The 19,967-nt window shown below is 55.3% G+C and overlaps 8 protein-coding genes across 8 annotated transcripts; 2 read left to right on the top strand and 6 right to left on the bottom strand.

The window, feature by feature from the left end:
• Positions 1-83: 83 nt before the first annotated feature.
• Positions 84-2,643, bottom strand: ATAD3B-0 (ATPase family AAA domain-containing protein 3B; the record flags this gene model as incomplete). The annotated part of the gene is made up of 4 exons (XM_037324970.1): positions 84-1,316; positions 1,373-2,346; positions 2,399-2,573; positions 2,623-2,643. 4 exons carry the CDS (start codon positions 2,641-2,643, stop codon positions 84-86), a joined length of 2,403 nt encoding a protein of 800 aa, XP_037177070.1.
• Positions 2,644-3,460: 817 nt separating this feature from the next.
• On the bottom strand, positions 3,461-4,989 carry VPS30 (Vacuolar protein sorting-associated protein 30; the record flags this gene model as incomplete). Its single annotated transcript, XM_037324971.1, has 2 exons — positions 3,461-4,851; positions 4,905-4,989. 2 exons carry the CDS (start codon positions 4,987-4,989, stop codon positions 3,461-3,463), a joined length of 1,476 nt encoding a protein of 491 aa, XP_037177191.1.
• Positions 4,990-5,485: 496 nt separating this feature from the next.
• On the top strand, positions 5,486-8,419 carry CGCA056_v009725 (uncharacterized protein; the record flags this gene model as incomplete). The annotated part of the gene is made up of 1 exon (XM_037324972.1): positions 5,486-8,419. The coding sequence occupies one exon, from the start codon at positions 5,486-5,488 to the stop codon at positions 8,417-8,419; it is 2,934 nt and encodes a 977-aa protein (XP_037177156.1).
• Positions 8,420-9,121: 702 nt separating this feature from the next.
• Positions 9,122-10,590, bottom strand: cka (Casein kinase II subunit alpha; the record flags this gene model as incomplete). The annotated part of the gene is made up of 6 exons (XM_037324973.1): positions 9,122-9,238; positions 9,288-9,707; positions 9,792-9,959; positions 10,037-10,215; positions 10,351-10,392; positions 10,518-10,590. The coding sequence occupies 6 exons, from the start codon at positions 10,588-10,590 to the stop codon at positions 9,122-9,124; spliced, it is 999 nt and encodes a 332-aa protein (XP_037177164.1).
• Positions 10,591-11,954: 1,364 nt separating this feature from the next.
• On the bottom strand, positions 11,955-12,536 carry CGCA056_v009727 (uncharacterized protein; the record flags this gene model as incomplete). Its single annotated transcript, XM_037324974.1, has 2 exons — positions 11,955-12,425; positions 12,477-12,536. 2 exons carry the CDS (start codon positions 12,534-12,536, stop codon positions 11,955-11,957), a joined length of 531 nt encoding a protein of 176 aa, XP_037177163.1.
• Positions 12,537-12,829: 293 nt separating this feature from the next.
• CGCA056_v009728 (uncharacterized protein) lies at positions 12,830-13,350 on the bottom strand (the record flags this gene model as incomplete). The annotated part of the gene is made up of 3 exons (XM_037324975.1): positions 12,830-12,885; positions 12,942-13,065; positions 13,117-13,350. 3 exons carry the CDS (start codon positions 13,348-13,350, stop codon positions 12,830-12,832), a joined length of 414 nt encoding a protein of 137 aa, XP_037177146.1.
• Positions 13,351-14,077: 727 nt separating this feature from the next.
• ATG14 (Autophagy-related protein 14) lies at positions 14,078-15,530 on the top strand (the record flags this gene model as incomplete). The annotated part of the gene is made up of 2 exons (XM_037324976.1): positions 14,078-14,666; positions 14,719-15,530. The coding sequence occupies 2 exons, from the start codon at positions 14,078-14,080 to the stop codon at positions 15,528-15,530; spliced, it is 1,401 nt and encodes a 466-aa protein (XP_037177145.1).
• A 231-nt stretch (positions 15,531-15,761) lies between these two features.
• CGCA056_v009730 (uncharacterized protein) lies at positions 15,762-19,714 on the bottom strand (the record flags this gene model as incomplete). The annotated part of the gene is made up of 3 exons (XM_037324977.1): positions 15,762-16,406; positions 16,959-19,263; positions 19,467-19,714. 3 exons carry the CDS (start codon positions 19,712-19,714, stop codon positions 15,762-15,764), a joined length of 3,198 nt encoding a protein of 1,065 aa, XP_037177317.1.
• Between the last annotated feature and the right edge of the window lie 253 nt (positions 19,715-19,967).

Below are 19,967 nucleotides of genomic sequence, written 5' to 3' on the forward strand. Positions count from 1 at the left end.
GTTCATACATCGTAACCCAGCTGCCGACATGAAAACCAAGGAAAAAAAGAGTATCATCCTACAGACCACCTATCACGAGGCGACTAGTCAGAGTAAATATCCTCGTCCTCCTCTTCGGCGTCAAGCTCGCTCTCGCCGTCGTAGACATTTCCGCTCCGGAGATAGTCCCTGAATCCGCGACTCATCTTGACAACGGCCCGAAGATGCTTGTCAGTGACGGTGATCCGCTCACTTCTACCTTCGGCAGCATCGCTCTCAGCAAGGGCGAGCGCAGTCTGGAGCGCGTTCCTGATCTCCCTGCCATTCCACCTCAACAACCTCACATCCCGCGACTCCCAAGCATAGTCCCTCGCCGCGGCCGAAACACGGACACGCCCGCTCGAGTCTCGATCGAGCCTCTCAAAGTTGTTGGCCCAGATGCGTTCGCGGTCGAGGTCCGTCAGGTTCTTGTAGTGCAGCGCGACATGAATCCGCGACGTAAAGGCCGCGTCAAAGGCCTGAACGCGGTTCGTCGTCAAGAAGAGCACGCCGCGGTAGTACTCGAGCGCGCGCAGGAAGACGGAGACGAGGCCGTTGCGGGCAATGTCCTTGGCGCGGCGGCGCTCGAGATAGACGTCGGCCTCGTCGAGCAGCACGAGCGCGCCGAAGCGCTGGCCGAGCTCGAGGAAGTAGGAGAGGTTGTTCTCCACGGCGTGCGAGTTCACGCTCAGGTCGCCCGATGTCAGCGAGATGAGGGGCCGGTTGGTGAGCTCCGCGACGCACTCAGCGGTGCAGGTCTTGCCGACGCCGGGGGCACCGTGGAGGAGGAAGATGCGGCCCTCGCCCTTGTTCTTGACGAAGTCGTTTCCCCAGGGGGAGACTCTGCCCGAGTCGGTGGTGGCGAACTTGCCGATGAGAGCCTTGACCGTCAGCTTGATCTCATCGTCGAGGACGAGATACTTGAAGGCCTCGCGGTCGGTGACGACGGGCTTGAGGTGCTCGAGGTTCAAGTGGCCCCAGTGGCGCTCGCCGAGGAGGAAGGCAGGGATGACCTTGATGCAAGCAATGTAGAAGAGGTCGCTGGTTGGAGCGGCGGACTTGGTGGGGTAGACGTTGTCGAAGACTGAGTAGGTTCCTGGCTCCTCTTCATCTTTGGAGTCTGCACACGCCTTGCAGCCACATCGTGGGAGGAAGTGAGGGAGATGGTCTTGCTCTGGTGGAGGGCCCTGACCAGCAGGGAGGCCGGCAGGTCTCCGCGAGCGGTGGTTGCGGTTCTCTGGAGAGTGCATGGCGAACCTGTTGAAGCCCTCAGCATCGCAAATAACTCGTCCAGTCATCTGAGTAGATATTAGTCACATTTTCCACTGATCGAGGGGAGTGAGAAGCGACTTACGTAGCCTGATGGCTCGCGGAAGGCAGGCCCAGCACGCGAGCTCGCGGACTGCACTAACAAGCCGTCATATTCCATGTAAGTCGGTCGCTGAAGGAGTTCCCAGTATAGCTTGCCCAACTTGATCTGCTTCTCGAGCATCTTCTCGGGCGCGTCGGGGTAGAAGCGAGCCGGCATTACATCCAGAGAGTGGATGACCTGCTCGCCGGGCCACGAGGGCAGCTTGTACTGCACCATTTTGCGGACCATCTTGCTGTTGCCCATCTCGAGCAGCCAGCAGGCCACCATCCACTGGCGTCTATGTCCAGACGAGGTCGTCTCCTGGCTCAGACTGCTGACGATAAGGGGCTGCCAGACGTCCTCGTTGTTCACGTAGACGATCTCGCCCGGCTTGAGCGCCATCCAGTAGTTCTCAAACGTCGCAACGGGGGTGCCGCGAGCGTACCGTTCTTCCTCTTTGCGGATGGATTCACCGACGGTCTGTTCGATGAAGTTGAGGAGAACGTCAATGTGCTCAGCCGTGGTGCGGGCGTACTCGGAAGAGTGGTGGGAAGGCTGGTGGAACTTGTATTTTGTTAGAGCATCACGATGATGGACGACGGCGCGATACGGCGCGTCTATCTTGACAGTGTCCCCGAGGAGGTTGATGTTGGGGTAGTAGGCCACGGTCGCCCTTAGAGCATTGATGAGGTGCGGAGAGTGAATGATCATGCGGGTGCGCTCTACCGTCAACTTTCCCGGGACATCATCATCACTACCGTCGGAGTCATACGACACATAGTCATCATCGTCGTCGAAAACGGGAGGCGGGCGCGGAGGGGGCATGCGGCGATAATGAACAGTCCTGCTCCCGCCGGTATAGGCCGAGATCTTGGTCACGATCTCGAGGATTGGTTCAACGTCTCGCTTGGCCGTGCTCTCGCCGTCTCTCGCCCCATAGTCTGGGATCTCCTTGAATGGGACGTCGCTCTCTCGGCCTTGACAGTTGTGTCAGCCAGATTCGCGGAACAACATCAGAGTGTTACATACTTTCTATGACCTTGCCGCCAAGACTGACATGTTGCAGCACGTACAAGACGTCAGGGGTCGGCTTGGGTGCTGGCTTCTGCTGGGTGACTAGAGCCTTTTCGTCGCCAGGAGGCGAGACGCGTCGGAAAGCGACCTCCTCGTAGCTAACCGTGGAGCCGGTCTCGTCGTCGATGGTCTTTCTCATGTTAGCGACAGATATTGCGCGCGGTTGAGTAGAACCTTACCCTATCGCCTCGGCCGATCATGTTGGGCAATACGTTTTGAAGCAGGAATTGAACAAGCCTGGAAGGAAAAGAACAATGGGAGAACGAAGGGGAGCCTAGATAAGGAAGAAGATTCGGAGGCCACTGATGACCTACAATGCCTTGCGGCCTAATGCGGCTCAAGTAACATCGGTACAGCAGCAAGCTGATCGTCGATTACTCCGAAGTACCACGCTTCTCAACCGCCGTGTCATTGGTGCTGAAGTAGGGCGAGCATACCCCGCCTCGAATCGATGACTCTGGCCTCATGTTAACTGATTGGCAGATGCATGTGCAGTTGTTATAGACTCGCATAAAGAGCGATTCGGCGTGTGAGACGGCAAGGCAGCCAGGCATGTAGTGGTTCGCGAGGCGCTCTGCTGCCTGGATAGGCCGCAGTCTCCAATCGGGACGTCAGGTTGAACGCTGGGCTGACAGAAGTGTAGAAGCAGTGAGACTGCAACGTCGAGACTAGCGACGAATCACGTGTGTTTTCGTGGTGAGAGAGATGCTCTTCGAGATACCTTAGTTCATTGCCTTGGATAACTGCAGATTTGCGAGGTGCAGAGTGTGTCATCGACGCCGCAGGTCGCAGATGCAGACGACTGTGAGAAAAGACTCAATATTCGCCTACCTAAGAGGAATGGTAGGAGCCTGCTTCCTTGGTTACACGGTATGCACTACTTCCCAAGATATACCTCCCATCGAAAATGTATCCTGGAACGCCTCAGACCCCCCACGCTATTCTATACCCGCCATGGGCCAAACGCCGAGATATTGTATCCTTGGAAGAAAATGCAGAAGGCAGTGAGCGTCACACTTAGTTGTTGGCATTTCTTGCTGTTGTGTTCACGTTACTAGCGTGCGCCAGCAGAAACTTGCAGCATGTCAGTGTCAGCTTGCAGGCCTTGGTCCAGCCGTCGTCTTGGGTCATTCCCAGCTTGATGCTGACGTCCATGATCTTGTCACTCTCAATCTTGTAAGGTAAACTAAGCGGATGGCCGTCTGCTGCGGTCTGCCTATGGACAAAAGCACCGAGCTGTCTCACGAGTTCGAGAAAGGCGACCATGGCGTTATCGAACTTGCGGTGCATAAACGTCAAACCGAGAGGCAGGTCTCCGGCGGAGAAGAGCTCCAGAACATGCTTCTTCGGTGCTGGAGGTGGGGCGTTGCGATGAGAACCTAGACGGCTGGCAGCGGGGGAGGGCAGCTCATATCGAACAATCTTGGAGGTGCTTCCCATGGGTTGCGGTTCAAACCCGTCGAATTTGTAGCCAAGCTTGTCCGCCACGGTGACGAGCAACAACAAAGCGTGCCCCCATGCGGCATTGATCTCGGGCCAATCCACAGGCTTGCTAGAGGTCCTACCCAGTCTCAAGCCGTTGATGGTAGCAAAAGTGCCGTCGTGACTGATGCAGAAAGTGTCATTGTATACGTTGGATCGCTGCAACTTCTCCAGCAGTTGGGCGTCGTTGTCGAATTTGGAGTTGATGCTGTCGCGCTCGTTCTGAAAGTCGGCCAGCTTCATCGCAAAGGTGTTGCGCTCGCGCCAGAACTGTTCCTCCTCCCGATCGAGTTGCTGCGCTTCCTCCTCCAGAGCAACAATTTCGGCGTCCACTGCTGCCTTCTCCTTTTCTAAGCGCAGGAGTTCCGCCATCGCTTCGGACTCGACCTGCTTTGCCTGCTTAAGTGCCTCCTCTTGCGCCTTTACCTCCTCCTCGCTGGGTTGATCGCTCTGGACTTGCTTCAGAAACCCAACATAGGCGTCGCGCTCTCTCGCCGCACCCTCGAGCTTTTTCTGCAGACCCTCCACCAGCATGTCCGTACATTCCACGCAGACAGGGTGGTCGATATCGGATCTCGCGGATAGAATCTCGAATAGCTTGTTGATGCGTTCCACTTCGTGTGCTTTACTGGACGGTTCCTCCTGGCCTTTTGAACCAGCCTTGCCTCCTTTATTTGACTTCGGGTTCGCTGGTTGGGGTTCTGGTCTCGAAAGCACGGGCTGCGCGACTTGGGACTCGGTCAGGTAGATGAATGACATCGTCGAGTCTTTTTGCGCCGAGCCCGACGGGCCACTGCCGTGGCGCTTGAATGTTGCTGAAGCAGCATTTTGGGACACCTTATCGTAAAGTGCCTTTCTCTGGCTGTCTTGGGAGTGTGGGATTCGTGAGGAGTGCGACTTTTTGGGGGACGTTTGCGAAGAGGAAGCTGTAACCGTTAGCTAGGCACCGCGACACAAGGAATCTGAAGCTTGCACAGACCGACCAGGAGATCGTATGCGGCGGGATTCAGAGCCTCGAGGGAGCTGTCGAGCTTGAGGGGTGTGCGACACTTTTGGCAGTACATTGTATCGTTGCGCGCATGCTTGCGCGACTCGCGGTGTAGTCGGTAGGTGTTCGGCGGCGGGAGGTAGTTGGTAGGTTGAGGATGTTCAAGGTCTGGTGATGTAATCGGGCGTCGGTAGGCACGCAGTCGGTCTGGTGAGCTTTAGAGAGGCTCAGTGGAGGGGCGCAGCTGACTCCAGCGGTGTCCTGGTCCGTTCTAGGGGGCTCTGTCTTAATGTCACGCTAATTTCTTTTAGAGTCGCTGCAAGTCAGGGACAGTCACAGCGGTCCTCCCTGGCAACCGCACCACCCCACGTGGTCCGTGCCCTTCCACTTTACGCGAGAGCTTGAAGAGTCCGTGCGTCGCATGCGACCGCGTCTTTCAATCTCAGGGTCAACAAGTTGATGTTGGCCGACCTCATCACCGCCATTGGATGCCAATCGTCGGCGTCGTCGCCGTCATCCGATCCTTCATAAAACTATGAGAGGATCGGCCTCATTGGCGCCTGCGAGTCACCATGGAGCCTCCAGCCAAGCGACCGAGGACCGGCCCATCACCCCTGGGTCAACAACAAAATGACGAGGACGATGAGCTCAACTACGAGCCGGAAGAGGTGTCTCAGATGCGGGATCCCGGCTACCAGCTTGAAAAGTCTCGGAATTTCGCAGCCTTCAAACTGAAGTCAACATTTGAGCACATATTCGCAAAATACGAAAAGGACTTCACGGGCATTGGTGACGAGATTGACCTGAAAACTGGCAAGGTTGTCATCAATAATGGTCACTTGGAGAACATGCGACATGAGAGGGATATGGGCGTTCCGGATGAGGAAGAGGAGGAAGACGAGGGAATGCTTCTGGAAGAGGCTTTTGGCTCTGATGACGAAGAGGAAGATGATGAGGAGCATGGAACCGAAACTGTAGGTCAGCCCGACGAAGAGGAGGAAGAGAGAATTCTGCACGGGAAGAAGGGCGGAAGTACTTCTACAGCTCTTGTTCGCAGACCAAGTACCGAAATTCAGCGATGCCCGAGTCTATCAAGTATTGGAGGGTTAGGGTCAGAGCAGCGACTGTCAAGTCTCGTGGCGCCGCGCAGGCCGGGGTCGAGCAGCTCGGTTCTCCCCGGGAGTGTCTGGGGCGCAGATCCAGAGCCCGCCGACCCGACATGGAAGGTTCCCGAGATTCGCAAACCAAAAGTTGGCGATAGTCTGATGGCGAACATGCACGGCTCGAGATATCGCTTCCCTATCAGTTACCAGTCTATCTGGTCCTCAAGGCCAGACACGGAGGAGGAGAAGATGACCGCTGATCCCGCCCGAATCGACATGAAGATGCTGTCACGCGCGCGGCAAGAGTCCATGAGAGTGGGAAGGCCTACGTCGATGAAACTTTTACAAGCGTTCACTGCCCAGGATGACGACAACGACGACGACATTCTCGGTGTTTCAATTGCGGAGCGGGCACCAAGGGCCGAGAAGAAGAAAGAACCAACATCGACTGGAGATCGGGAACCAAGTGTTGAAACATCAGACAAAAACGCTGAGGAAGACCAGCCTGTGGTATTTGTTGAAGATTCAGCAACCCAGGAAGCACCGACAAAGCCGTTCCCCTCTCAAAAAGAAGCTACAAGCAAATTGAAGCAACAAAAACCATCGAAGGGACAGCAAGGAAAGGAGAAACTGCAAGCCATTCAGGCCAAAGTACAGCCAGCAGAAAACCACGTCGAACCAGGCAAAGTACAGTCTGCAGAGCTGGCTGATGCAGCTGAGATCTCGTCAGAGACACCTAACTTCGTTACGAGCGACGAGGGTCAGAGATTACCAAAGCAGAAGCTTGTCATCGAATTGCTATCAAAGACCCCTCCGCCGGGAGAAGTTACAGAGGTGCTAGAGCCTGAGGATGCCGATACCTACGGGTTGAATGAAGCCTTCGAGCTTCCGACACAATCGGATACAGCAGGCCCTGGAGAAATCCCCGGAGCTTCTGAGCTGCAGATTGATCCGGACACAATTATGCCTGAGACAGACAGCAGTTCCGCAGCGAAGCCCTCCGAAACCACCGAGAACCAACCCAGCAAAGCCCCTGAACCACCAAAAGAGAAATTCGTCAGACACCAAATCGACCCCTCCTACGACTTCTCGGACGACGAGGAGGGCATTCCTACTACGCGAGTCGCAGCGAGGACCCAGAAACCTGCTCCAGCCTCCCCTATCGGAAATACGAATGCCCCAGTCCCAAATGATATCGAATATGTGGCTTCTACGTCTAAGGTGCCATTAAATGATGCAGAGACAACGACAGCCAATGAGGAGGAGGAGGAAGATGGTGAAGACCAGATCCAGAGTTCACCGGCGACTCCCCTTGCAGACAAGCTGGACGGGATGAATCTTGACGCTCCGCAGCCGGAAACGCCGAAAGAGCCAGCCGAGACCCCGGAAGAGCTCCTTAACGCGGGAGGGCACAGTTCTCCGAGAGAAAGCACCGAAGATCCGACCACAATGGAGCAGCGGCCCGTCGCAGAACTCGATGAGGAAGATACAGTCCTACCAGACGTTGAGACAGAGGAACCAGAGGTGGCAGACAGGGCCGAAGCATCGTCCAGCACTGTCAACGCACCCATCGCCATCCCCGAAGACGCACATCTCCCAGACAGTCAAGACAACCAAGAAGAAGGCTTCTCCGTCCCTCTCTTGGACGACATCGGCGCAGAAAGCGCAACGGAGCCCGAGGCTGAACCTGAGCCAGAGTCAGTGGATATCGAACTGCCAGCTCTCCCCTTCCCAACCCATAACCCAGCATCAAACCCGCCCCGTTCAAAACCTGGCCGTCCCAGAAAGTCCAACGCAGTCCCAGAAAACGGCGCGACGTCCCCGATGCGAACCCTCAACCTCAACTCAAGCAGCCCCCTCAAACGCCGCGCCTCAAACGCCCTCAAACCACGCAAATCAGTCAAATTCAACAAGAAGCCATCCTCCCCTGCGGCCTCCACCACTCACCACCACGAACAGCCCTCCCTTCCCGCCGCCCCTTCTTCCTCCACCATCAAAGCCTCCCCGCGCACGCCTTCCGCCCGCCGCTCCTTCATCTCCCTCCTCTCAGACGACGAAGACGAACTCACTCTCGACCTCTTCAAGTCCTGGACAAACACCAGTGGCGGCTCCGCCCCGGGCTCCAGTGGCCGCAAAAAGACGTCCTACGCGCCCGTGCTACTCGCCGGCCCGCAGACCAAGATCACGACGCCCATGAAGCAGCGCAGCCACAACGTCGGAAGTGGCGGGGGGACGGACAGGGGCAAGAAGCGCAAGGCGGCGTGGGCCTTTGCTGTGACGCCGACAAAGGTGCAATTCGGCAGTCCATCCGGCTCGCTTGTCAAGACGCCCGGTGGACATATGAGGCGGTGCGGAGAGGATGGATTCAAATGCGATAGAGATTTTTGCTTTACGTGTCTGTAGATGACGAGGTGAAGGGCGCTTTAGCATGGAGTTTTGGTATCCGTTGCAGCGGCATTGCGGATCAAATGTGCATGGGGGATCTGGAAGCAAAAGATACGCTTCCTCATTAGTCGCTACATCAAGACGAATACCAGTAGAGAAGAAAAGAAAACCATGATGAAACCACTTATGCAAAGCTTTCCGCACAGATTCATGGACAGAAAGGAACCGTTGAGGGGGGCATTTCGAACGAAACAGGGAGCCATCAACCTCGTGAAACGCCTTTCCCCTCCATGTGGTGAAGATACCTCGCCGGTCCTTAGGGCATCTCAGATTCTCCGTCCCCTGTCCCTTACTTTCCTCCGCCGCTGTGCGAATCCCTTCAATCCTCCCGCCTGCATTGAGGTTTACGCCTTTGTTTCTCTGTATACCACCATCTGTGTCATCGCCCAAAAAATAGATTGATACCGGTCTTGAGAGTCATTCCGTTTCGTGAGGGGAAGTAGGTAGGTTTGTGTTTCATGCTTTGTCCAAAGATAAGGTTAAAGTCGTATTGAGAGGATACGGGTTGAGCCTAGTTGACAGGGCGGGCTGCCAGTGGGAGGGAGTCCTCGCTGATCCGCTAACGGGTGCCGGCTCATAGCAGAACCGAAGCGGGTGTGGTCGAGGGCATCACGAGAGTCGTGGGTCAATTCTCAGTCTGGGCAGAACAATGGTCTAGGTTCAGTTGCTAGAAACGCCGGAGGCGCTCTGCTGGGCCAAGTTCTGCTTGAAAACCTCGGGGTCTCTAACCGGGTTGAAGTACGGGTGCGCCTGGGCTTCCTTTGCCGTCAAACGTTCCTATGGACATGTTAGCTTGTGCTGGCCGTGTGACGGTCGCGAAACATACCTGGTGGTCGTATCTCAAAAGCTTGTCCAAGAAGTCGATTGCTTCGTTAGAGACAAATCGCTGGTTCTCGGCGGTAACGAATGAGTGCCACGGCTTCTTCTGGAATCTACCCAGAATGTCGTCGTATTGCGCGTCAAGCTCGATCTCGTACTTGTCAAGGTAATCAAAGAGATCATCCGTGCCAAGCACCTTGGCGATCTTGACAAGCTGATCCGAATTGCTGTTACCGTGGAAGAATGGCTCCTTGCGGAAGATCATGGACGCAAACATAGCACCCAGACTCCACATGTCAAGACTGTAGTCGTACTCTTGGAAGTCGACCAACAGCTCAGGGCCCTTGAAGTATCGAGAGGCAACGCGAACGTTGTATTCTGTCCCTTGATGATAGAACTCGGCCAGACCCCAATCGATGAGCCGCAACTGCATCACGGTTAGTCTGTATCCCCAGCCTCAGCTTTCTGCGCAGAATCCACGTGCCTTCCTATTCTCGTGATCGATCATAACGTTGTGAGGCTTGACGTCGCGGTGCATGATGCCCTTGCTGTGGCAGAAGTCCAAAGCCTTCAGAAGCTCGTTGATGTAGTACCGAACGTCAAGGTCGTTAAACTTGGGGTACAGGCTTCGGAAATCGGTGTTGTTGACGTGCTCGAATATCAGAGAGGGCGTCTTGCTCTGCAAGGAGAAAAAGGTCAGCCATTGCTTCCCGAGCACCCGTCGTCCGAATAGCATCAACAAAAGTCCCAGCTTACCTGCGAATCTCTGACCACGTCTAACAGCGCGACAACATTGGGGCCTCCAGCCAAGTTTTGCAGAATCTTGATCTCACGCTTGATCTTCTTCTTCTTAACGGGCTTGAGGACCTTGATGACGCATTTCTGGTAGTTGACGACGTTGATGCCCTCAAAGACCTCCGAGTATTTTCCACGACCTGTATTGTTGCAACCGTTCGTCAGCCTCGCACGATATTGCCTCGAACTCGACTCGCGCGAAAAAAGTATGCGGGATTGCGCATGCGCGCAGGCGCGCGGGGACCACCACCCCCAACAGAGTGCAAAAAACGTACCAATTTTCCTAACAACCTCGTAGTTCTCGAGCACGCCCCAGCCTGTAGGTCGACGTTGTCAGCGATCGCGACCCGGATGGGAGGGAAACGGGGCGGCTGTAAGCTCTGGCGAGAGCTGCAAGGGACTCGGCCGAGGCGCAGTGCTACCCGGCGGAGGGAAAACCTACTGATGTTCACACTGTCGTAGTCCCAGTAACTGCGGGGCATGTTCTGGTTCACGTCTGCGTACACCCGCGCCATGTTGGGCTACCGTTGCGGCGTTCGCGCGCGGGACTGGTAGAAGATGGTGATGATGTTGTCGTAAGGTAGGTAGGTTGGATTTTGCGGCGGAGGCGGGCAGACAAGGAGGGGTCTGGGTCGTGGCTGAGGTTGGTCGGTCGCCAGACACAAGCGTGGTGGACGTGGACCTGGGACTCTGGGAGTGAGTGGTGCAGTGTGAGAGGGAATGGGGCAGGGAGTAAATCAAGGTGGGATGTCTAAAATCAGGCTTAGCGGTCCATCCTCAGAGCACTGCCTGATTGGCCACCGACCGAGCCGGGCCCCTAACGCGCCTGACAGTCCACTGCAGGCTTATCGTCCAGACCGCCCGATAAGCTCGCCTGATCCGTGCACACCCCACCGTCCAATCTCGATGCAGCGAGCTGCCGCTGTTCCAGCTTTGCTGCTGCTGCTGCTTCTAGTAGAATGCCATCCCGAGGCTGCATCGAATTCCAGACGCAGTTGTCTGGGTGAGACTGTGTCAGGCACATCTTCGAGAACAAAGGACTTTGTTGCCACGGGAGCTCCATACCATATGTCCTTGGCCGCTGCAGAAGATGAGCATCACAAAAGAACAGGCAAACGCGTCACATTGCATGCATTCGAGAAACATATGTCAAATCCTTTGGTCAGATCCATTCGTTTTGGGGCAGGTAGGCAGCCCTCTTGCCCGGCTCCTAATATTCTATGTGGATGCATCTCGCATCTCGCGTCATGTGTACTTGCCCACTGTTCAACCCCTGATACAATCCATTTCACAAAGTCTTCCCTGTATCCTCTGTACAATGATGCATTAGTCCTCACGTCAATAACGACCATGTCCTGGCAATTTTGCCTCGCAATCTGTCCCAGGCAGTCAGCATCTGATATCAAGAGACCATGGACAAGATTCCGGAAAACTTCAAGGCATGCTCAGAGAGAAGATTATTGCTCGACATGTCCTAGCTCTCGAAGGCTCAGGCTGTCAACTAAAGTCAACTGCCGTCGTCTACCCGGAGCTTGGGTTCCGACTAAGGATGACGATACCAGGTTTTCATCATTGCATGCGTGATCAAACGTGAAGAAAGTGCAGCGACATACCTCTTTTGCATCTGCTCCAGATGTAGAACGATTGGACTCACGTCGTGTTCATGAGTTTCTTGCATGTAATCAAGCCCGTGATTGATGGTTTCAGCTGCTCTGAACGTCGGGTTTCGAGTCGAACTTGCAATGCTGCAGGCGTGCCCGGAATGAATATCGGCGTGCATCAGAGGTCCATGAGCGTGTGTGCGGCCCATGTTTCTTCCCAGCAGCAGCCAGATCCTTAGTGCTATTTGGAATTATTTTGCGATGTTGCCGAGCTGGTCTCAGTCGTAGTCAAGAGAGTCGAGACCGGCTTCGACAACGTCCCAAGTTCTTTTTCGTAGGTCGAGCTTGGGTTCGTGGTTCTTGTTCTTGCCTGCTTTTCGCTTCTTCTTGTTCTTTGGTTTGGGTGGTTGAGGTGTCGCGGCTTCCTTGGCGCTGTCATTGTCGCCGACCTCGCCAGCTTCAAGATCTGCTTGCGAGGCTGCAGAACGACGCTCTTCGGCCTTTTCCTTCTCTTTTCTTAGAGCTTCAATTTCAGAGTGGCGGAACATGGCAATTTGCTCATCGGTGAGCGTGCGCTTGACGCCATCCGGGTAGTACCCAAGTCCGTCACCTTCTTCTTCGTAGTACTCTTCGTCGTCGTAGGCAGCGTTTTCATCGCCTGCATGCTTCTCTGGGCTGAAAAAGTCGCTTTTGAACCCTTGCAAAGCTGCGTCAGAGAAGTGCGACTCAAAGAACGACGTCAGCTCGTCCTGGCAAATGTCAGTATGAAGAACGGGGCAGGTTGGCGCGTTTGAACTCACGTTGCTGATATTTGGAACGGCGAAATGGGCACGGCCTTGACCCGATCCGACCGCGGCCATGACGAGCGACTAGAATGATGCGGCGGTGAGACTTCTGGTCGTTTGTGGTTTTGTTGAAAGTAAGAAAAGAAAAGAAATTGAAAGGTGACGGAATGAGGCCAAAGACATGTAGTGGGCCAGGCGCGTCCGCGAGCTTGGATCACGTGTGGAGACCTTACCTCGTCACGCTGGAAGCAACGAGTGGACGCGACCAAGTGCATCTGCTGCCAAAAACCATGCATTTTTCTGCATAAGTGTAGGACCTCTTGGAAGTCTCGATCCGTCACCTACGACCCCATCTCCCCGGCCAAATCTTAGTTCCGGCTCAGCAGGGCAAGTGCACTCTGAAATGCCCGCAGAACCTCCCTCACTGACACGGTGTGAGTCGGACGCGTTGAGTGGGAAGATGCAAGGATGGGGACTCACTGTGCTCCTGCTTTTGAGCCATATTCTGCTCTTGCATGTTGACGTATCTCTGTCTTGTGTGTAGGCGCTTGACTGCACGCTCATTGTCATGGGCGCTGGAAGTTGAAGCCCAGATATTGAAGTACTAGATGCATGGTCAGTTGGGCTCTGCAATGGTTTGTGCGGGCAGTCGCACCTTGACAAGGCCCTCAAACTGCTCCAACAGCTCTCGCTCTTTCTCATCAGCGTCAGCGAGCGCCTTCTCGTAGCGGGCCTCAAAGTCTTCCCAGTCGAAATCAGGAAAAGGACCGGGCGTGCCTGGCGAGATGTTGTCGTGGCCGTTGGTTGCCGGTTGGTCGACCCGCGGCTCAGGCGTCTTGGTGCTCTGAAGAGACTTGGGTCTCTGTGATCCGTTCGCGTCCTCGGCCATCTTCTTTGATGTTTCGTGTTAAACGATAGTACTGTGAGGCCGAGCCCGAATAAAGTTTTCTGTTTTTTCTCCTTTCAAAACGTCGTTCTTGGTCACCACAAAGGGAGTGTTGGTGGTGTAGTAGTAGTGTTCGCTGTTGGGCTCAGTGGAGAAAGTCTGAAGTTCAGAACTGACAGCGACACTGGACCGACCGCTTCACTGGACTGGACCTTGCTCAACCCTGGAAGGCGGTCGAGAGTGGTGCTTGCCTCACTCCATTGCTGCGCTGCGACCGCCAAGGCCTGTTCAGGCAAGTGTGGCGTTGATTGGCCACAGCACCTCTGTGGCGCGCCGCAGGGATTCAAATGGGTTGGGGGACCCCCTGCTGCCTGCCCGGAGTGCCGCCGCGACCACGGCCCTCGATTGTTTCCTTTCTTGGCTGGCTTCCTTTCAGCGCCGCCTCTCACCCGACCTCGCCCTCGTGACTCGATATCTTCGAACAGGAACTGCCCAGTCAGATCGCCTGAACACTGCCGCCGACTCACTGCGACTTCGATCTGGGAACTGCGTATTTCACATCGCAGTCTCCCTCCGAACGTCCTGGACTCAACTCAACCTCATCCGCCAGAAAGTCAAATTCCCCACGTCATTGCCGTTGCGACTTTCTGCCCATGCCGCTCCCTGATCGTTTTGAAACTCGCCGTCTCCTCGCGTCACTTCGAACTTTGACTCGCCGCATGCCGCCAAGATGAACTGCGACATTTGCCAAAGACCGCATCATCCCCAGCAGCGGCCCTTTCTCTGCGCTGTCGATGCGCGCAACCGCTGCTATGAAGGCCGTATGAGGAATCTCCAGGCGTTGATGGAGAACGAGTCTCTCCAGCAGCAGATCAACGACTTGCTGGCCCAGAGTGGCCCGGCTAACTCTTCAACCTCCGCCGTCGCTATTGAAGCCTCAGTCTCCGACCAGAAGAAAGCCGAGGACAGGACCGCTCAGATCATCGCGCAAGCCGACAAGCTGAAGCGGGAAATCGCTGCTGCCAAGAAAGAAATCGCTGACCGGAAAGCTGCTTTGTCGCGCCGCAAGTCAGATCTGACATCTGCCTCTGATGGTACTGAGGCCCGGAGATCCAGACAGTTGGATGAGACTGAGCGCTCGATCTCGGTAACCAAGTACAAATGGAACCGCAGCGCCGATAACATGGCGACTACTCGAGCCTTTCTGTGCATGGAGGCTGCCAAGTTGTATGGACTTCGCCGAATCAAGAAAGGGTCCTCAGCTCGATATGAGTATAAGATTGGTGGGGTTGATGTCATAGATCTTTCATCTATGAATGGTAAGTTGCTTCAACTGGATACATGCTGTGAGTTTCTCACTGACCCTGCCAGCCGTGTCTCCCGAGACATTGTCCACATCACTTGCCAACCTGGCCCATATCGTCGTACTGACGTCGCATTATCTCTCGATCCGCCTGCCCGCAGAGATCACTCTTCCGCATCGGGACTATCCTTGTCCCACGATCTTCAACCTCGCTTCCTCCTATCAGCACGGCGATGTCCCATTTCCTGGTTCTTCTGTCATCCACAACCTAACCTCAGATGATCGAGACAGCCAGCCTCATTATGTCCCGCGACCTCGGCCACTTTATGTCGATAAGGCCCTTCCCACTCTCGCAAAAGAAGACTCCGTCACGCATTCGCTCTTCCTCGAGGGCGTCACCCTGCTTGCATACGACATCGCCTGGGCCTGCTCCACACAGGGTGTCTCTGTCGGTGATCGCAACTCGTTCGACGACGTCTGCCACATGGGTCGCAACTTGTACAATCTGCTCATCGGCCAACAGCTGCATAGTACTCAGACAGGTCGCATCTATCCCCCGGTTTCTTCGTCGCCCGCAACGAAGCACGACAATCCAGAGCAAGAAGAAATCGGAAAGGCGTCGTCTTGGATGGGACGCTATTCCCATGGCACAACTCACACGTTCCTCGGAGGCGCGGAGGGTTCCGATTTCGTCCGCAGCTTCAAGCTCCCCAGCCCCTTGAAGCTTGCCGATAAGCTGAAGAAGAAGCTTCTGAGCGAGGTGGCCGTGCCGGAATGGGAGGTTTTGGAGGACGATGCCTGGGCCCTGGACGATGCCGAAAGTGCGCAGAATCGGACAGGTGGTGGAACAAATGGATGGACGAAGCTGAAGAACAGGTAATCTAACAAAGAAATGAAACATCCATACTCAAACAACAAGCTTTGCCGGTGGCCAGATTCTCCTTTCAATGACTCTCCCCACTCTCCGTAGGCTTGTTTTTTTTGTTTCTCGTTTTGTTTGATTTTCGTGTGTTTTCGTGTGTTTTCGCGGTTTTTTTTCTTCTTTCATCTCTTTTCTTCGTGTTCCCATCGTCTCTCCCTATCCTCTTCATCTTGAGTAGAGCGTATTGACTCATTGCCGTTGAGACCGCCTTTCTTCCTCCACCATCCTCATCCATTCCCTCAAAATCCCCTCCATCTCATCTGCGTACACGATACCCTGTTGGACAAGTCCTTCAAGGAGGTACCTCATCCAACGCCCCAGAAGATCGTTCACCTGTTGTCTGGTGAGGAAAGTCTTCTGATCTTCCGGGGCGCCGGGCAGGTCCTGCCACCTCTCCTTAGACAAGAGCTTGAGGCGCCTCTCTCCCCCCCAACTCCTGAACTTTTTAGCGGCCCCAGCATCCTGATTCCGACGCCCAAGAATGTCGGTCAGTAGGCGGAGGACAGCCAGGCGCTCTTCTCTGGTTGCGTGCCCTCCGTACGTGAAGACGCTCTCGGACTGGTTCTGTTCGGCCCTCTCCACAACCCGAACAATTCGGTCCCGGTGGCCGTCTTCGCCACCAGCCGCTTCTTCCCTTTCAGACGCCTCAACCTCCTGCTCCAACTCGCGTCTGGCTGTGTACACACTCCGTTGATGGTTTGCGATGTCCTCTTCGGACCTGTTTGCTCTGTTGCTCCTGGGAAGGGGCAGAATCTGCCGGTGCTGCGAGAACCAGCTCGACACGGGGGTATCACCAGTCTGTACGGCATCCTCTTGGGTCCTCTTCTCCTTTGCCTAGGCTCTGTTGCTTGAGCAGCTACTTGCCTGTGACGGCTGCCGGGGGGTCGAGGCCGGTGCGGGCATTGGGTCAGAGATCGAGAAGATCGAGATGCGCGATGCGTCCCGGGAAGCCTCTTTTGGGTCTGCCGCCGAGCCGTTACGTTTGGGTGCGAGAACCTTGACTGACGTTGGGGTCTTGGGGTCTTCAGGGGGTCTCGCGGCAGGGGAGCGGATTACCCGTCCGTCTGGTCCCAATCTGGCGCAGCCCGTATCCTTGGACTTCTGAGTCTGAGACGACGGCTTTGTTGTTCGCAAGGGGCGGAGGGGGTCTGGGCGTGGGCCTTTGCGAATAATTTTTCGAGGCGAGACCGATGATGGACCGCCAACCGCTGATTGTGGATTGGGGGTCGGGGTCACGGGCGTAGCTGGTGAATGTTGTGATGCAGAAGGTTGAAGCGGCAATGTCAGCGTGTACGAATGCTGCTGAGTTGCCCGTGGTCTTGTTGAGGCTTCCGTTGTCGTTCCCGTACGTATTTGCTCATGTTGCTCGGTAGTCTCCTCGCTAACGCGGTCAGCGGGCTCTGCCACTGACTCTGTTCCCGTCGGAATTTGCGTCTGGTTGTTCTGCTCGTGGACAGGAGCGACGGGGGGCGAGGGAAGAGCAGACCTGCGAGGAGATGGCGGAGGGGGGGAGTAAATGTCGTCCAACAGGTCCGGGGATGGCGACCTGGGAGGGGTTGAAGGAGGGAGGGAGTAGAGGTCATCCAAGGGGTCTGGAGATGACACCCTGAGAGGCATTGGTGGAGGATGGGCATAAAACTCGTCTGGAATTGTCGGTGACAAAATCAACGGCGGTGAAGAAGGACCGGCTTCAACCAAGGTTTCATCAAAGATCTCATCGATTGGACCGAATTCGCCTGGAGTGGCCGGCAACTCGGGACGAAGATCCTCTAGAATGTCCATCTCGATTTCACGGTCGATGGCGACTTGCGTCGCGGGCTGGCGAGGTGTGTAAGCGAAGAATGGATCATTCTGCATGTCCGTATCCACGATCTCGACGGCAGGAGTGACGCTTGAGAAGTTGTCGTGCATATCGCGGTCGGCGTATTGATGCATATTGAAGTCTTGGGCTGATCCGATGTCATCGGCCATCTCCAGGTCGTCTCTCGTTGTGGTCTCGAATCGTGTAACGCCTTCTATCATGTTTCTTGCATCTTGATTCGTCTCAACCTCAATAACTTCCATGGCGTCTCCGTGGACATTGTTGATTCCAACAATAGCGACAGGAGGTGCTTGCTGAATGACACCGTCCATAGATCCGTCGTGAGTTTCGGCGACTCTTTCGACTGCCACGGTGGGCTCACCAACAACGCCGTCCATCAAATAGCCGTTGTCTTTCTCAGATCCCTCGGTCTTGTCGCTAGGCTGGGTTTCGACAACCTCCATCGCCTCATTGTCGTCAACCTGTGCGTTCGGGGCAATTGTAGCTGAAGAGCCAGGCGCATTTCCGGACGTAGGAAGCTGTGCAGTAACGAGGGCAGACGCAACTGTAGCACTTGAAGAGATAGACGGCAAGGTTGAGGATTCCGTAGGGATTGGACAAGAGGCGGGTCCATGGCCGGATCTCTGTGGCTCCTCAGGGTCACTCAGTCTGCGCTTGTGTGTGGCAGGCGATTTGAGTGCTAGAGTAGGGAGAGCGGGAACAGGCAACTCGGTTAAGGGAGTATGGACTTGTTCCAAGACATTGGTGTCAGGAGTTGTGGGCTGTTCTGGAGGCGCGGGTGTGGAAGATGCAGACAGGGAATGATCGGGGAGCATCAAGACTGCTCCGCCGCCGCCCAGATCGTGGTGATCGTCCTTGTCGTCGTCGTCACCGTCGTCGTCCTTCTTTGCGTCTTGGTCTCGCTCATCCTCGCCGTCGGTCTTGTTCTCGTCCTCGTACTCTTGCTCTTTCTCAACCTCATTCTTCTCGTCAGACTTCGTGACCTGATTCTCTTCTTTCTCGGTCTCGCCCTCGTCTTGCGCCTCCTCATGAACGTTGTCATTCAATTCGTCCTTTCGAGCACTATCTTCGTCGATAGACACCACACCTGAAGCAGGAATCGCGGGCTCAATGGTGGCAATGGGTGCGTTGTCGGTGACGGGGAGAACTCTAGCAGGAGAAGGAATGGCAACTACATTGGTCGGGGCGTTATCGGTGACGGTGAAGACGTTGGTAAGAGATAGCAGAGGAGCGACGTTGACGGGAGCATCATCCGTGACAGTAAGGATTCCGGTGCAGGAAAGAACGGGAGTTGCGATGATGGGGGCGGTGTCAGCGACGATCAAGATGCTGCTATACGAGAGTACAGGAGCGATATTGACCGTGGCTTTGTCGGAGACAACAGGAGTAGCGATGACGGGGGTGGTGTCGGCAACGGTGATGACCTTGCTCAGCGACAGTTGCTTCGTTGTGGCCTCGTTGGGAGGTTGGAGGACCTTCCCTTCGCTCACGTGGAATATGCCGAATTGCTCGGCCTTTGGTATGATGTGGTAGTTATGATGGCGCAAGAGTCGGAGCTCAGGTACACTTGCAACCTTCGTCTTGAAAGAAGTGATCAACCTCACGGTCTTCTCGCACTTCCGAAGCTTCTCCTTCAGACTGGCGACCTCCTCAGTGAGGCGGGCATTCTCGGCCGAATGCTGCTCAGTCTGTGCCTCCTTCAAGTTGGCTCTCTCCTTTAGCTTGGTAATCTCCTCGATGAGGGCGGCATTCTCGACAGAGTGCTGCTGAAGCTGAGCATCAGCATCAGTAACCTCCTTGACGAGGCGCGCGTCTTCCGTCGCTAGGTCTTTGGGTTGGTCCACCTCTGGAGGCGGTGGACCGGGGGGCCTGACAGCTGGATTAGCAATCTGCAATACACTTGAGAGTACCTAGAAGGAGAGGAGGCTCACATAACTGGGCTCTCGTTCGTCGAGCTCCCTTGCTAGGGGAGTCCGTCGAAGAGGGTACCAGGCCGGGGTCCAGAAGTCCCGGGCTTTGCGAATTGGCACTGGGCCGAATCCGTTGGTATCTCATGACCAAAAGAGATCAACATCCGCCAGAATAGAGCCTTGTAGGCAATGATAAGCTTCATGGGCCAGGCGACAACGCTGGCGACGTCCACCAATATCCGACCAAGCAGTCCACCAGTCAACTGGTACCAGCATTCGGCGAATCTGGCAGAGTGCCAGAACGGAGAGATTGCCATGCCGGCCAGGTAGACCAGAACTGCGAGGAACGGATGATTGGCGGCCGCCTGGAGAACCAGGTTGGCCTTGTCGATGAAGATTTCAGTGACCATGATGGTGAGTGGAGTGTGGAATCTTTGGTTAGAGAAATGTAAGTAAAGTAAAGTAGCGTCGTAAGACGAAAAGGGGGAGCTGTCGTTGATATTGAGATGGGTTCGTGCTAAAAAGCGATGAAAGGTTGCTAAAAAGCGACGAATGTGGGAAGGTATCTCGACTCAACGTTGGCGAAGAAGGGAAGAGGAAGAGGTTTTTTTCAAAACCCGAGTCGGGAGACGAGACTGAATAGACTGACCGGACGACGAGGGC

This window comes from Colletotrichum aenigma (genome assembly GCF_013390185.1).
Source record: "Colletotrichum aenigma strain Cg56 chromosome Unknown KSG_Cg56_contig06, whole genome shotgun sequence".
Classification (NCBI taxonomy): domain Eukaryota; kingdom Fungi; phylum Ascomycota; class Sordariomycetes; order Glomerellales; family Glomerellaceae; genus Colletotrichum; species Colletotrichum aenigma.